This window comes from Crocodylus siamensis, chromosome 10, assembly GCF_052110815.1.
Source record: "Crocodylus siamensis isolate JL-2025a chromosome 10, ASM5211081v1, whole genome shotgun sequence".
Classification (NCBI taxonomy): domain Eukaryota; kingdom Metazoa; phylum Chordata; order Crocodylia; family Crocodylidae; genus Crocodylus; species Crocodylus siamensis.
This window is the reverse complement of record NC_143404.1, coordinates 42761321-42775576: the sequence shown is the minus strand read 5'-3', so window position 1 is coordinate 42775576 and position 14256 is coordinate 42761321. Positions and strand designations below refer to the sequence as shown.

General features: G+C 45.3%; 1 protein-coding gene across 5 annotated transcripts in view; it reads right to left on the bottom strand.

Annotated features, from left to right (window-relative positions):
- Positions 1-14256, bottom strand: part of RALGAPB (Ral GTPase activating protein non-catalytic subunit beta) — a 200559-nt gene that overhangs the window by 37622 nt on the left and 148681 nt on the right. For all 5 annotated transcript variants that reach the window (XM_090020643.1, XM_090020644.1, XM_090020645.1 and 2 more), the window contains exon 23: positions 1894-2059. In XM_090020643.1, the coding sequence (XP_089876769.1) occupies positions 1894-2059 (166 nt within the window). The remainder of the gene's footprint in view (positions 1-1893; positions 2060-14256) is intronic.

Below are 14256 nucleotides of genomic sequence, written 5' to 3'. Positions count from 1 at the left end.
TATTTGTAAATTTTCTTCACTAAAACTCAAAGGCGGCTTTATTGTATTCCTAAATTTTTTAAAGCAAGCTGGCCATAGAGAGAGTCCTTACAGCCAGACTTGTCTGAAAGAGACTGAATTTGAAGAATAAAAATACACTAGCAAAGATGATTTCTCAAAATTTGTTGCGTCATGGGCGACTTGGTGCTGCCTTAGTCGGGGGGCATATACCCCCCCCCGTGGCTGATCCTCCCAACTGGGGGGGGGAGGGGGGAGTCCCCCCACAGGCAATCCTGCAGAGCAAACATGCGGCCGCAGCCACTCCCAGAAGCACCTGCAGCGATTGGTCAGTGCTTGCATGGGGGGCACAGGTGCTCCCGCCTGCACCCCCTGCCCATTGCTTAAGTGGACAGCGTGGCCGGTTAAGTGAGTGCACCAGCACTCTCAGGGGGTGCACATGCACCCCCTACATATTGCCACTGGGAAGTGGGAAAGTCTTCAGTAAGTCCCTTACTTAATATTCTGTTCTTGCTTGCTAAGAATAAAATTAATCCTCCTTGGCCACCTTGTAATCACCTTTCATATAGTTCTAAGACAGCAATGTCTCTTCTGTATCAAGAATAAAAACTCTGTTCTCTTAACCTTTCCCATTCATTTCCCAAACTGTATTTATTTATATCTTTTGTTGCTTTCTTCAGAATAGTTTCTATTTAGAGAGATATAGTGCCAAGATTCCAAATAAGGCCTAGGCAGAACACAGCAGAATACTTAACTTTCTTACGTACTGCTACTATCATTATAGCCCAAAATAAACAGTGGCCTATTTGTAACTACATTTTTGCTGAGGTAATTGGTTCATCATCCTCTCAGCTCTTAATTTGGGTGTCAAACAGAGTCCACAGGCCAGATCCAGACTGCATGATGCATGTATGTGGCCCACATGGCATCCAGATTCTCAGTTTTACATTGAAAAAGTTTCTACCATTCACAGTTGTGAAAAAAATCTTCCAAGAGTGAACCAAGTGTAAGTCAATACACTAAAGTCTACCCAAAATCTGCAAAGAGTTTAATAGAAGAACTCTGTAGGAGATGGACTACTATCCCATTCCATACAGACCTTCCTAGAACACTTAAGCCCTCTAACACTTCAGTGACAACCTTACCTATTTAGATAAAGAGTGGGAAAAGGATGTGAATGAAGCTGTCAGGGAGATGGGAATTTAGAATTGGTATAAGAATGAAAAATAAAGGTGACTTCATAAGGGGAAAAAAGACAGAGGAAGAAGATGGAGACTAGAGAGAGGGTTTTTAAACACAACAACCTTTAATGAAATAGGTTTTTTTTCAGTAAACAGTACAAAATGTGATGATGAACAACCAAAAGAAATATGTACTTTTATATAAAGGCTGTCCCACTGCTCTCTAGCAAACTCCCAGTAATGTTGCGGTTGGAATCCACTGGGAATTGAAGGGAATATGAAGTTCAGAAATCATTTACTGGCCAACGGACCATACATCTTGTATAGGTATCTCTCATTCTATCCAAATGTGTGTTAAATATTGCATCCTATTTTACTCTCCAGATTGGTAATGAAATATGCAACATGCGTGTCCTGAGATGACCCAAGACAACATTTTCTACCAGAAGAACAGAAAAAGATTATGTACTTGAGGTTTTCCCATTTCTGACTTACTTTAAACAATTAGCATAATTAAAAAGAAAAAGACGCCTTGGGTAAAATAACATTTATTTTAGAAGTCAGTTGCAAATGTAAACAGCTTTGCTGGGTTGGAGGGATGGGGTGGGGAAAAGATGCCTAAAGGAATCAATACCTCCTGAAGCAAACAATTGAACTGATTCTGCATTCTAAAAACACAGTCAGAGCATTACAATAATTAAGTACATGCTGTTACCTTGTTCAGGTTCTTCTTCATCGCTGCAACTGTTAATAGACCAACTAGTTGAAATATGTCCAGTCCAACCAGAGTGCTTTCCCACATCAACTGACCAACCAAGAGACAACAAGAACTCTAGGAAGTGTGGCTGAACATTTCTGGAAGACTCTACGTTCTTTAGAATCTGAAACATATTCCAATGCCATGGTATGAATAGAAGTTTAGAGAAGACATCACTTACAATTTATTTTACCACAAATTTAGTGCTGATCAAAAGTGGCAGAACAGCAGCAGCGGAGCTCTAAGTCTTCCTATTATATCCAAAGTAGTTACAATGGAACTAGCCAAAAAGCTGCCTAGCCTGCATTACTCACTTGCTGTTAGCATCTGTTAACTTTAAAGAATGCTAGGTTGTTGTTAAAGTTATCAAGTACTGGGAGGAGTGGCACTTCAGGCTGAATACCTTCTAAGGTGCACAGTTCTAAGCTGCCGCCTGAGGGTTGACAAGCAGGGACATAGCTAGGAATGCTAGGAGCTAACAAGTTTGGTCTGGGCCCTCCTTGCTTATAGGCTCTGTAGTAGCAAACACCTCCCCTCCCCCCTTCTCTACCCTACCCCTTTCTGCCCCTTCTGCACCCTCCCTCTTCACCCATCTCCAGACTTGCCTTGGCCTGCAACAGAGCAGCACAGCCAGGGCATGAGAGCAGCTGCAGGAGAGGTGCTATCCCCGACTGCTCAGGGCTGTATGGAGCCTGGGAACAAGCAGGCAGCCCCCTGTTGTTGCTAAGCAGCAGCCAGAGGCACACCATGTAAATGTGTACACATCCACGCTACCACTCATGTGTTGTGCTGTGTGAGTGTGGGCACACTGTGTCTTGTGTTGCACTGCATGTGCTGTCCATTGTGTGTGTTGTTGTGTATTGTGCTGTATGCACACTGCGTTGTGCTGTGCATTGTGTGCACACACTGTGTATTGTGCTACATGTGCTCATGTTGCATGGTGTGTGGGGTGGGGTAGGGTATGCATGTGAAAGTTGTGTGGTGGTGTGTTGTGCTGGGTGTGGATCCCGTACCCCAACTGCTCACCAGCTTCCCCCTCCCTGCACTCCTTGACCCCAGCTCCTCCCTGCCCTACCTCCCTTTGCAGCCCAGCAGGCCCTGTCCCCACTTATCAGAGTCCAGGAAGACAGTCAGTCCACCTGAAAGCAGTGCCTCCTGGGATACTGGAGGACTGTGAATTGGTGGTTTGATCTCCCCTAAATAATGAGAAGTTAGGCAAAGTTGAGCTTGTTAGCCTAGCTCAAAGAAAATCTTCACTTCATATGGTATGCCTTGAGGGCATTTAACACTTGACAAGGATGACTATGACCCCTTTAAGTTTTAAAAGTCTTTAAGAGCGCAGGCTACAGTGCTCAACCAACAGTTACAGCTGTGAAAAGGTTAACATAACACTCCGCCCCTTCAGTTTGCTAAATGGACAGAAACAGCAGCCATCATGGCATGATATGCAGAGCCACCAGGAGTTCCTTTTCCAGTGAAGAAAACAGCTTTGTCACTTTAAAAATGTACACCAATTTTGAGGGGCTGATTTTGGAAAGCATTGTGCATGCTGCATATGAGAAAATATGGTAAATTTAAAGTGCTTTAACTGTATATCTCTAAATAATCCCAGATCTAAAATAGCTTTCATAAGTTTCCTAAAAAGGAGGAAAAGATGAATTGTATTCCCTCTTTCAGTCCCAAAAGTTGCAACAGTTTCCTGTTTAACAAATGCCAGAAACCTATTCTTGTGCTTTCCTGAACCCCAAAAGCTTTGCTGTCCCTACACATTTGCTAAAACCTACAGCTTCTCCTATTTGTCTAAGTGTCTAAAATGCAAATGTGTATTGGATAATAAATCTTCAGGTCACTGGGACATAACAGTAAAAGAGAATTAAGGTTTTGTTGTATATGAATCTTGTAGGGCTAAAAGCAAGGCTTTGTAATGCTAAAAATAAGGCCATTTCTTTTTACCTTTAACCTCAATACATAGAAATAGACACAGCACATACTAGACGAGTGAAAAGAGAAGTGCTTTGTAAAGCATTACTGATAAGATATGAAATTAGCGGAATCTGGTCAACAGAGGAGTCTCGTCAACAGAGAAACCTTGAAAGCGGGACAAGGACTGTTTTCTTTCAAGCAGACTACTTGGCAAGAATATATAAAACATGTAGTCACGAGAGTTAAACTTCGGTGTTCACGCAAACCGTGCCACTTGATTGGATAGAATTGTGGTTTAGTTAATAGATGATTAGGTATTTTTATGAGCACGAGCTAAACACGAACTAAAGCTGACGTCCTAACAAAGTATAAAATAGTATTATAACTAGTAGCCGGGGCTCCTCTCCAGAGGCACCTCGCTCGAGCGAATAAAGATTCTGTATCTGACTTTGGATACTTGCTCTGCGTGATCATTGCCCTAGCCTAGAGCGAACTGCACGTGGCTTTAAGACCGTAATTCGTAACAGTTCTTGGCACCCCAGATGGGACTCCAGGCTTGCCGACAACGGAGCGCCACACTCATCCTCCCGGAACGACTCCACAGCCGGCACTGGGTGAGTTCACCCATGGACAACTCCAGGGAGGAGGAGCAAGGACCATTGCTCTGGAGGTAAGGGGGCTTGGTAGATATGGGTTCTGGGCACAGTGTTGTTAAGGAGACTCCTTTGGCAGAAATTCTGGAGAATTGAAAGATGGTACTCAGGGGTTGTTAAAACAGAGGGCAGTTATTTTGTGTAAAGTGGATTGGCTAACTGGTACCAGGGGGATGCCTCTAGAATGGCCCGCAGGTGGAAGCTTTGATCAGGACAGGCTAACATTTTTCAGACATGAATTGGAAGACAAATTTCCTGGCCAGGTAGATTATTGGTATGTATGGGATAACTGGGTTACTACACGGTGCCAGAGAAGGGAGGAGCAAGAGTTAAAACGGCAGAAATGTACGGGTAATCTTTGTGCACAGCTTACGGGATCCGCTCCGCCCCATGCAGCACTTTTGCCTTCTTTAACCCCTTCAGTTCCTTCTCCTCCTTCTATACCTCCTTTATATCCCTCCTTGTCTCATTCTGTTCCCACTCCTGTCACTCTTCAGGCCCCTTTGGTCTGCTAATTGTTTTACTGTGGTTGACCTTTGCGCAGTTTTTTTTTCCAGCATTCTGCTCCATCCTGACTCACAATACTTGTTTGCTTTTACTTAAAAAGAGAAGCAGCTTACATGGAATAGACTGCCCCAGGGGTTTGCTGGGTCTCCCATGATTTTTTCACGTATTCTGACTGATGAGCTAAAAGATATTGTCTTACTCGCAAGTTCTACTTTGGTTCAACATGTAAATGATTTGTTACTAGCCAGCTCTTATTGTGATGCTTGTTTGCTTGTTTCTGTGGCTTTGCTCAAAGCTTTAGCACTTAAAAATCATCATGCAACTCAATCCAAGTTACAGCTGTGGAAAACTCAAGTAAATTATTTGGGCTTTGTAATTTGACCAGGGGGTGATTGCTTTCCCCTGACAGGGTGCAAGCTATCTAAGATCATCCTCGCCCTGTCACTAAAAAGCAGTTGCGGGCTTTCCTGGGGGCAATGGGGTTCTGCCGCCCTTAGATTGCAGCGTTTAGAGAAACCGCCAAGCCCCTAGTGCAAACAACTACCTCTGTAGCAGTAAACCCACTAATCTAGACTCATGAAATGGATGCTGCCTTCGTAACTCTGAAGAAATCCCTTATGTCAGCTCCTGCTTTAAGTTTGCCAGATTGCTCTAAGGCTTTTTTTTTCTTTTCAGTCATGAGCGACAAAGAGTTGCTAGTGGTGTCTTATTACAATATCTTGGAGACCGTCCGCGTCCTGTGGCTTACTACTCTGTACAACTGGTTCCGGTTATTAGAAGCTCCGTATCCTGTGTTCACTCCGTTGCAGCAGCAGCTGTGATAGTTGAGCGGTCCTGCCCTATTGCTCTTGAGCACCCATTGACAGTATGGGTTCCCCAGGAAGTTAAAATTTTGCTGAAGCAACGTACTACACAGGCTTTGTCTCCGCAACAGGCTCATAAGTACAAACTTATTTTATTAACAGCGAATAATGTTTCTCTTTGGAGATGTAATGTTCTTAATCCAGCTACCCTTCTGCCACTGCCGGATGACGGAGAACCACACCACATGTACATGGACGTAGTTGCCAAAAAGTGGTAAGCCACGCCAGGATTTGCAAGAGAAACCCCTTTTCAAATTCTGATTTTGTTCACAGATGAATCCTCCTTTTATTCAAACGGTCACAGTGTTTCCGGATATACTGTTGCCACCTTGTAAAAAGTTATTGAAGGAGGGAGGGAGGTGGCCTCAACAAGCACTCAGGCGGCTGAATTACATGCCTTCACTCGGGCATGTTTACTTGGTTCTAGTATAGTGAGCGGGTCACCATTTTTACTGATTCTAAGTATGCATTTGGTATCTGCCATGCTACAGGTCAGTTTCATAGTTTCTAGGGTCAGACCTGAGTAGATCATCTAGTCTGACCCCCTGCCATGGCAGGAAAGAGTACTGGGGTCAAACGACCCCAGCAAGAAGTTCATCTAACCTCCTCTTAAAAACCCCCAGGGTAGCAGCCAGCACCACTTCTCTTGGAAGTTGGTTCCAGATCCTAGCCACCCTGACCGTGAAGTAGCGCCTCCTGATATCTAGCCTAAATCTACCCTCTGCCAGCTTGTGACCGTTATTCCTGGTCACTCCTGGCAGTGCTCAGGGGAACAGGGACTCCCCCAATGCCTCCTGATCCCCCCTGACTAGCTTATAACAGGCCACTAGATCCCACCTCAGCCTTCTCTTTTGGAGGCTGAACAGGTTCAGGTCCTGTAGCCTCTCCTCATAGGGCCTGCCCTGCTGTCCCCTGATCATGCGAGTGGTCCTCCTCTGGACCCTCTCCATGCTGTCCACTTCCCTCTTGAAGTGCAGTGCCCAGAACTGGACACAGTACTCCAACTGCGGCCTGACCAGTGCCGCATAGAGGGGGAGGATCACCTCTCTGGACCTGCTCAAGATGCATCTGTGGATGCATGACAGGGTACGGCTGGCCTTCCTGACGGCCTCCCACACTGCCAGCCCATGTTCATCTTGGAGTCAATGATGACCCCAAGATCCTTTTCCGCCTCCGTACTGACAAAAGGGGAGTTCCTCAACCTGTAGGTATGGTGCCGGTTGTTCCTCCCCAGGTGCATCACTCTGCATTTGTCTGTGTTGAATCCCATCCTATTCTCATCTGCCCACCCTTGTAACCTGTCTAGGTCTGATTGTAGCCTGTTGCTTCCTTCTAGTGTGCCCACATCCCCCCACATCTTAGTGTCATCAGCAAATTTGAACAGGGTGCTTTTTACCCCCTTGTCCAAGTCACTGAGGAAGATGTTGAACAGTGCGGGCCCGAGGACTGAGCCCTGCGGATCCCCATTGCCCACGTCCTTCCAGGTTGAGAAGGACCCATCCACCACTACTCTCTGGGTGCGGCCCTCCAGCCAGTTGTGGAAGCAACGTGGGTTTCTCACTTCTTCGGGAAGCAAAATTGCTAATAGTAAATTGATCTCTGCCTTACTGGACGCCATCCTAGCACCCTTAAAATTGGCAGTTGTTCATTGCTACGCACACCTTCAATCAGATTCTGATGTCTCACCTGGTAATAATTTAGTTGATGCCTCCGCCAAGACAGCCGCTTCGAAACCGATACAACTTTCTTTCTCTGATGCAACAAACACGACAGATAAGACGTTTCCCCCTCTTGACTGGCGTCACCTTTACAATGACATGCCCGCCGATGAACTTGCTGACTAGAAACGCTGAAAGGAGAAACTGAGTCCTGACAATATCTAATGAATTGGAGGTAAGCCTGTTCTTCCAAAATGTTATCTTCTGCAAGCCATCTGCTATTTCTATTCTTTAGGCCATGCTGGGATTGAGGGCACCACAAGCGCAATTCTCCGATGGTAGTCTGCACCCCATGTTTATCCAGCTGTCAAACGTGTTTTAAGCACCTACTGTATTTGTTTAGCCTTTATAGCTCGGCAGAAGCTCAATGCTAAATCAAAAGGGGAGAGACCATGGGCAGTTTTTCCTTTTCAACGCATTCAAATTGACTATGCAGACATGCCGAAGAGCGTGGGATACCAACACCTTCTAGTTATTGTCGATTAACTCTCACGGTGGCCGGAAGCAACTACTACTAGAAAAGCAGATGCTCACTCGGTTGTGAAGTTTCTCATGAAAGATATTATACCACGCTTCAGGGTACGAGAAGTAATCGATTCTGATCGAGGGTCACACTTTACTGCAAAGATTTTGAAAGAAGTGTATCGATGCTTAGGAGTTGCTAGGCAACTCCACACCCCGTATCATCCACGATCAGCTGGACAAGTGCAATGGATGAATCGAACTCTTAAAACTATGATAGCTAAGTATTGCAAAGAAACTGGACTTAAGTGGCCAGAGGTATTGCCAACAGTACTCTGGCACATTAGGTGTACCCCAAGGATGCCCCTAGCTTTGTCCCCGTTCAAAATTCTTTTTAGTAGACCTGCTTTGGTCCCAGGAACGTATGTTCCTGCACATGCTATCCTCTTGGATAGAGATGAAACTTTGCCTGGGTTTGTTCTTAGATTACAAAACGAGTTTAAAGAGAATAATACTCAGGCACAACTTTTCTAGGCTCCACCTTTAGGTTTACAGATACATGAATACAGACCAGGTTGTGTTTCTGCAAAAGTGAAACTTACAGGATAGAAAAGAAACTTACAAAGTACGCATGCGCAGCTTGATACAACCTATACAAAAGGGGAAACACAACCTATATAAAAATCTGCCTAGCAACACCTATGTAAAAGAAACTATCCTATCCCTACACGCTTAGCTTATGTCATAGTTAGTGTCATAGAGGCGGCCCAACCAACATCAATAAAGAGGCGAAGAAGCAGGAAATGGCAGAGACGACGACTGGATAAACCTCAGGCTTGATCACCCTGTTGCCAGTCCTCAGCCTCCCATCTGGGCGTATCCCAGTGAAAACCCGTCAAAGGCCTCGAAAACCCGACAACGAACATCAGCCTCTCAGCGTAGCTTAGACTGCATACCCGCTTTTACCATACCTCTGCGCTTATACTTTAGCTGCAACTTTGCTCCAGCTGGTCTCCCCTCTTATTCGTAAGAGGGTGAGGCCAGGTGAGTTGAATAAACCCTTTTACTATAAACTTTGAAAGTGTATAGCATTTCGCCTACTTGCGCCAGTAAGGCGAACCTTGAGGGCGGTCGACGAGCCACCTCTTATCCCGCCCCACAAGCCGCGTACTCGCTCGCTTCGTAAAGTCCGCGGCTCACCAAGCAGTGTCGAAGTCTCTAATCCGGCATTTCATGACAGGGCCCTATCAAGTTTTGTTATGTACTTATTCTGCTTTAAAGCTTGCAGGCAAAAGCAGCTGGATACACCATAGCCACGTGAGGAGAGCACCGAGCCTAGACCCGATATCTAAGCCTGAGTGAGGATCAACTATCTACCGCATGCGTAACTTTACGAACCCTTGGGCCATTGTGAGAAACTACTGAAATCCTGGATCTCCGCAAGGACTTGTTATATATAATAGTAATTGTTCTGACTGTGGTAATTGTGTGTTGGCAACCAAGATGCCGGGGCAACTGTTACAAATTACGGTCTTAAAGCCATGTGCAGTTCACTCTAGGCTAGGGCAATGATCACGCAGAGCAAGTATCCAAAGTCAGATACAGAATCTTTATTCGCTCGAGCGAGGTGCCTCCAGAGAGGAGTCCCGCCTACTAGTTATAATACTATTTTATACTTTGTTAGGACGTCAGCATTAGTTCATGATTAGCTCGTGCTTGTAAAAATACCCAATCATCTATTAACTAAATCACTATTCTAGCCAATCAAGTGGCACGGTGTGCGTGAACACCGAAGTTTAACTCTCGTGACTACATGTTTTATATATTCTTGCCAAGTAGTCTGCTTGAAAGAAAACAGTCCTTGTCCCGCTTTCAAGGTTTCTCTGTTGACCAGATTCAGCTAGTTTCATATATCTTATCAGTAACGCTTTACACAGCACTTCTCTTTTCACTCATCTAGTATGTGCTGTGTCCATTTCTATGTATTGAGGTTAAAGGTAAAAAGAAATGGCCTTATTTTAGCATTACAAAGCTTTGCTTTTAGCCTTACAAGATTCATATACAACAGTTTAAAATAAACAGCATCAGAAATATGAAACTGCACAGGAGGACTGTGGGGAGGCAGCAAAGGTGCAGGGGCTACTGGGGCCAGACAATCCATTTTGAGGTCCCAACTTCATAATGTGCTTTGCAAGATGCAAGTCCTTGCCTCCAAAATGTTGTTCATATCTCACCTACATTAATTGGTTAAGTGACTCTTCATAACATCTATTTCAGTCTCAGTCTTGTAAGACTTGTTGAAAAAAACTTGAACTAAACAAAGCCATTTTCACTGTTGGCCAGGCAGCAGGAGCAGTCCCAGCCCTAGGCCAGTTCATGGAGCACACAGTGGCTCCAGTCCTGTCCCTTGCCAGACAGAAGCACCACTGGCAGCAGCTCTGGCCCCTCCTAGACAGCACCAGTGGTAGCAGCTCCAGCCCTGGCCCAGAACAGGTGGTGGCTCTGGCTGTGCCTCTGGTCCTGGTTCTAGGTCAGGACTGGAGCCACAGCCACATCCACAGGGCAGTACTCTAAACCAAAATAAGGCTCCTACCCTGCCCCTCATATTGAATGGGAGAGAAAACCTCATCCTGGCTTTAAGTAAATACAGTATTTACATGATATTATAAAACAAACTACTTACAGTAAAGTTGCACACACTGAGGAGTACCTATAAACAGCCCTTAACTGCTTCTCTCAAGCATACTAGTGCCTGGTTCTGACCCTTAACATCTCCACTAACCTGCTCCAGGCCAATTAACTCCCCTCAGCAAAGATCCTCACTGACAGACAGAAGCTGGAGAATGCTGAATACTTTGCATACCTCAGCAGCCAACTCTCAAAGAAGGCCAACAATGAGATCCAATATAGGATCCAATGTGCCAACTCGGCCTTCAGAAGGCTGTAACATCGCATGTTCAATGATCATAACTTAAGGACTCAAACAAAGCTTCTATTATAAGGCTATGCTAATCCTAACTTTTCTGTATGAATGTGAAGCTTGGGTGACCTACAGTGATGACCTGACAAGCCTGGAATGCCTTTACCAGTGCTACCTCCAAAAGATCCTTAACCCAATGTGGGAGGTTAATTGTACAAATGCCAGCATCCTCACTGATGATAACAACAACAGCATAGAAGTGTTGGTTATTCAATATCAGCTGTGATGGAGAGGGCATTGTGTGTGCATGCCTGATATACATTTACCAAAACAACTGCTATACTCCTGATGCAGCCAAGGACAAACGATGTGCAGGGGGTAGAAAAAACACTTCAAGGACACCCTCAAGGCAAGCATTAAGAAGTATGGCATTGACATGACAAATTGGAAACAAGTAGCCCAGGACAGGGCCGCATGGCAATGTCTTGCAAGAGAAGGTGCATCTTACTTTGAGGAAAATAGTTTCGCCCTGGAGGCAGAAAACTGATAGAAATGAAAGGAAATAAAAGGAGACCAAAAAATGTGCCGTTCAACCCTCCTTTTAACCACCACATATGGTGCAAGTCAGAGAGTCTGTAGCTCTAGGATTGGACTTCTTAGACAACGATGGACTCATCTACAACTCTTTACTTGACCGTGGGAGTGATCATCTTCATCCATGAGGGATCACCAACAACAGTAAAGTTGTTCTTGCTACTGTTCTTTGCTACAGTTTGGAGCCTAACCTTGCATGACAGAATAAGTCTTCTTGGAAACACAGCATGCAGGAAGTATGGCATTATAAGAGACAGCCTGCTGCACCAGGAAGTTCCTGCTACCACATTTCTTGGACACACTGTTTCAAGGAGGACCTACTCCATCATACAGTTGGCCAAAGCTCTGGAAAAATGTTTTCTTACATTCAGCCTTCCAAAACCAGCTGTTCTACCAGTAGTAATTTATCTTCGCATTAGATAAATTAGATACAAACTGTTCTTTTTATGTGGCCATCCCCAATACAGCCAGCAGGTTGACCAACTCCCTTCCCATACTGCTTTGTGCCCTCTTTATACAAGCCACTCTGGTCACCTTTCTGCCCTCTAATGCTCTGCAGTCATACTGCCCAGATCCCCCTCTCTCTGCCACTCCCTTGGGTCTTGGGTCATCCCATGAGTACCCCTCCCTCTTTCACTTGCTTACTATTTGGTCTACTTATGATCTACAGCAAGGCTGCCCAACTGGCAGCCCACAAGAAAGTAAGTTGAAGCCCACAGAACTTGTTGGTGCAACTGCCAGAGTTGCTGTGCCAGTACAACTCAAACACAGAAGGTAAACACCACTCACCTCCTCCAATCCTTTGCCCACCACTGAATTTGGGGTCTTCTGTCACCACTGATGACTCGAATTAGCAGCAGGGGGAAAAGGGAGAAAGAAGGGGTACAGCAGTGGCATTTATCCTCTGGTTCTGGAACCATGCCAACACCCCAGCTTCAGCAGCTGCCCCACCCTGCTACCAGAGGGTAGGCTGTGAGAAGGCCTGTGAGAAGGCCTGCAGTCCAGATCTACTTCACAGGGCTAAGTAAGTTTCACAGCTCTGATCTACACAATGCTTGCATGACTTTAAATATTAAATGCCTGCCTGCTGCTCAAATTCAACAACTGGAACAACCACAGAAGCCTGAATAGGGAGAGGTGAATGTGTACTAGAAGTCAAAGCCACCAGAAAACAGATGTTGCATTCAAGGCAGCTGTAAGAATCCATCAGTACAACACCATAAATTAAAACTGGCTCCAGTCCAAATGATCTAATCCACACTGAATAAGGATTAAAATTAATGCAGACTAAGGCAGTCTGAATTAAGCCAGTTAAACTGTATTAATTAAAATCTATCTACTTTGTTGCCTTTAGGACAACTTAGGAACTTAGGTAACCAGATAAGCATTGCAAATATCAATCCCCTCAAGGGAAACTCAACTGGGTTTTTTGCAACACAACAGAACCTATGAGACACAAAACTTTACAAAGTCAAAAATGCCAAGACCTCACCTGACAGTGTTAGGTCAACTGCAGAGGGCTTTAGATAACTGCAACAATGTAGCAGTATTTAAACAGGCTTATTATCACCTCCTAGTTACTTCCAACTGCACTAAATTGGGTCTGTTAAGGAGCTGACAATAACTGTCTATTAACCCTTAATTAGAATTGAAATTTGCTTTGAACTGTGTGATGCGAATCAGTTAACATGGTTCAGAAAATGCTGGGTGTGAAGAAATCCCCCTCTCTGCCACTCCCTTGGGTCATCCCAGGAGTACCCCTGCCTCTTTCACTTGGTTGCTATTTGGTTCAACCAGATGACCTAGCCAGATAAATTCCTGGGGATGGTGGGGAGCAGGAGGACCACTCTCTTCCTCCGTGGACATTTTCAAAAGCCACAAGCAACATGCCTCCAGGTTCCCACCTGGATGAATTCTTCCAAGTAAAAACTTGGAAATTAGCTAGCACTTAGGATTTATGTCTAGGCAGATGCATTTTAAAAGAGCTACTACATCCAAGACTGTGTAAGGCTTTGATTATGTTTGCTCAAAGTATATTCTGACTTCCTTGTTCTACTCCCCCGTACCGCCCCCTCCCCAATCAATAAAGGTATTGGGTTATAGCATACCTAGCTGTTTCACTGTAGGGGTGTGAGGCAAGCCTTTTGCTCCTGGCCTGGCTGCAGAGCTTGCCTATGTATGTTCCCTCAGTCATACCGGAGGTTATCTGGAGGTGTTTTGGGCTGAAAGAGGCACCCAAAAATATTACTAATGGGCAAGGCACTCCCATGGCTTGCAGTGTCTGTGAGCCCTGGGCTGCACAGTGCCCTAACAGAGACCAGTGCCCTGGTGGTGGCAGCGTTACCCCAGGCTTGCAGGTCTTCTCCTGAAGCAGGACAGCCAGCGGTAGGCACCCCGTGGGGGACTCCTGAAGTGAGGCTTTTGGGTCTGGCACAGTGAAGCGGGTGGATTTGCATAGTATGGCCCCAACAGGAGTGGGAAGGGAAGATCTCCCCCTCCAAAATATCAGTGGTAGAGTACGTGCTAGGCTTTTGCCAAATGCTGGTGGACATGATGAAGGTGATACAAGATTCCCTGGCCCAGGCGAAACAAGGTGGCTTGCTTCCATACCTTTGAGCTAGGGGAGAAGGTTATGGCTTTCCTACCATTAAAGCTGGACAAGCTTCAGGCAGTTTGGGAAG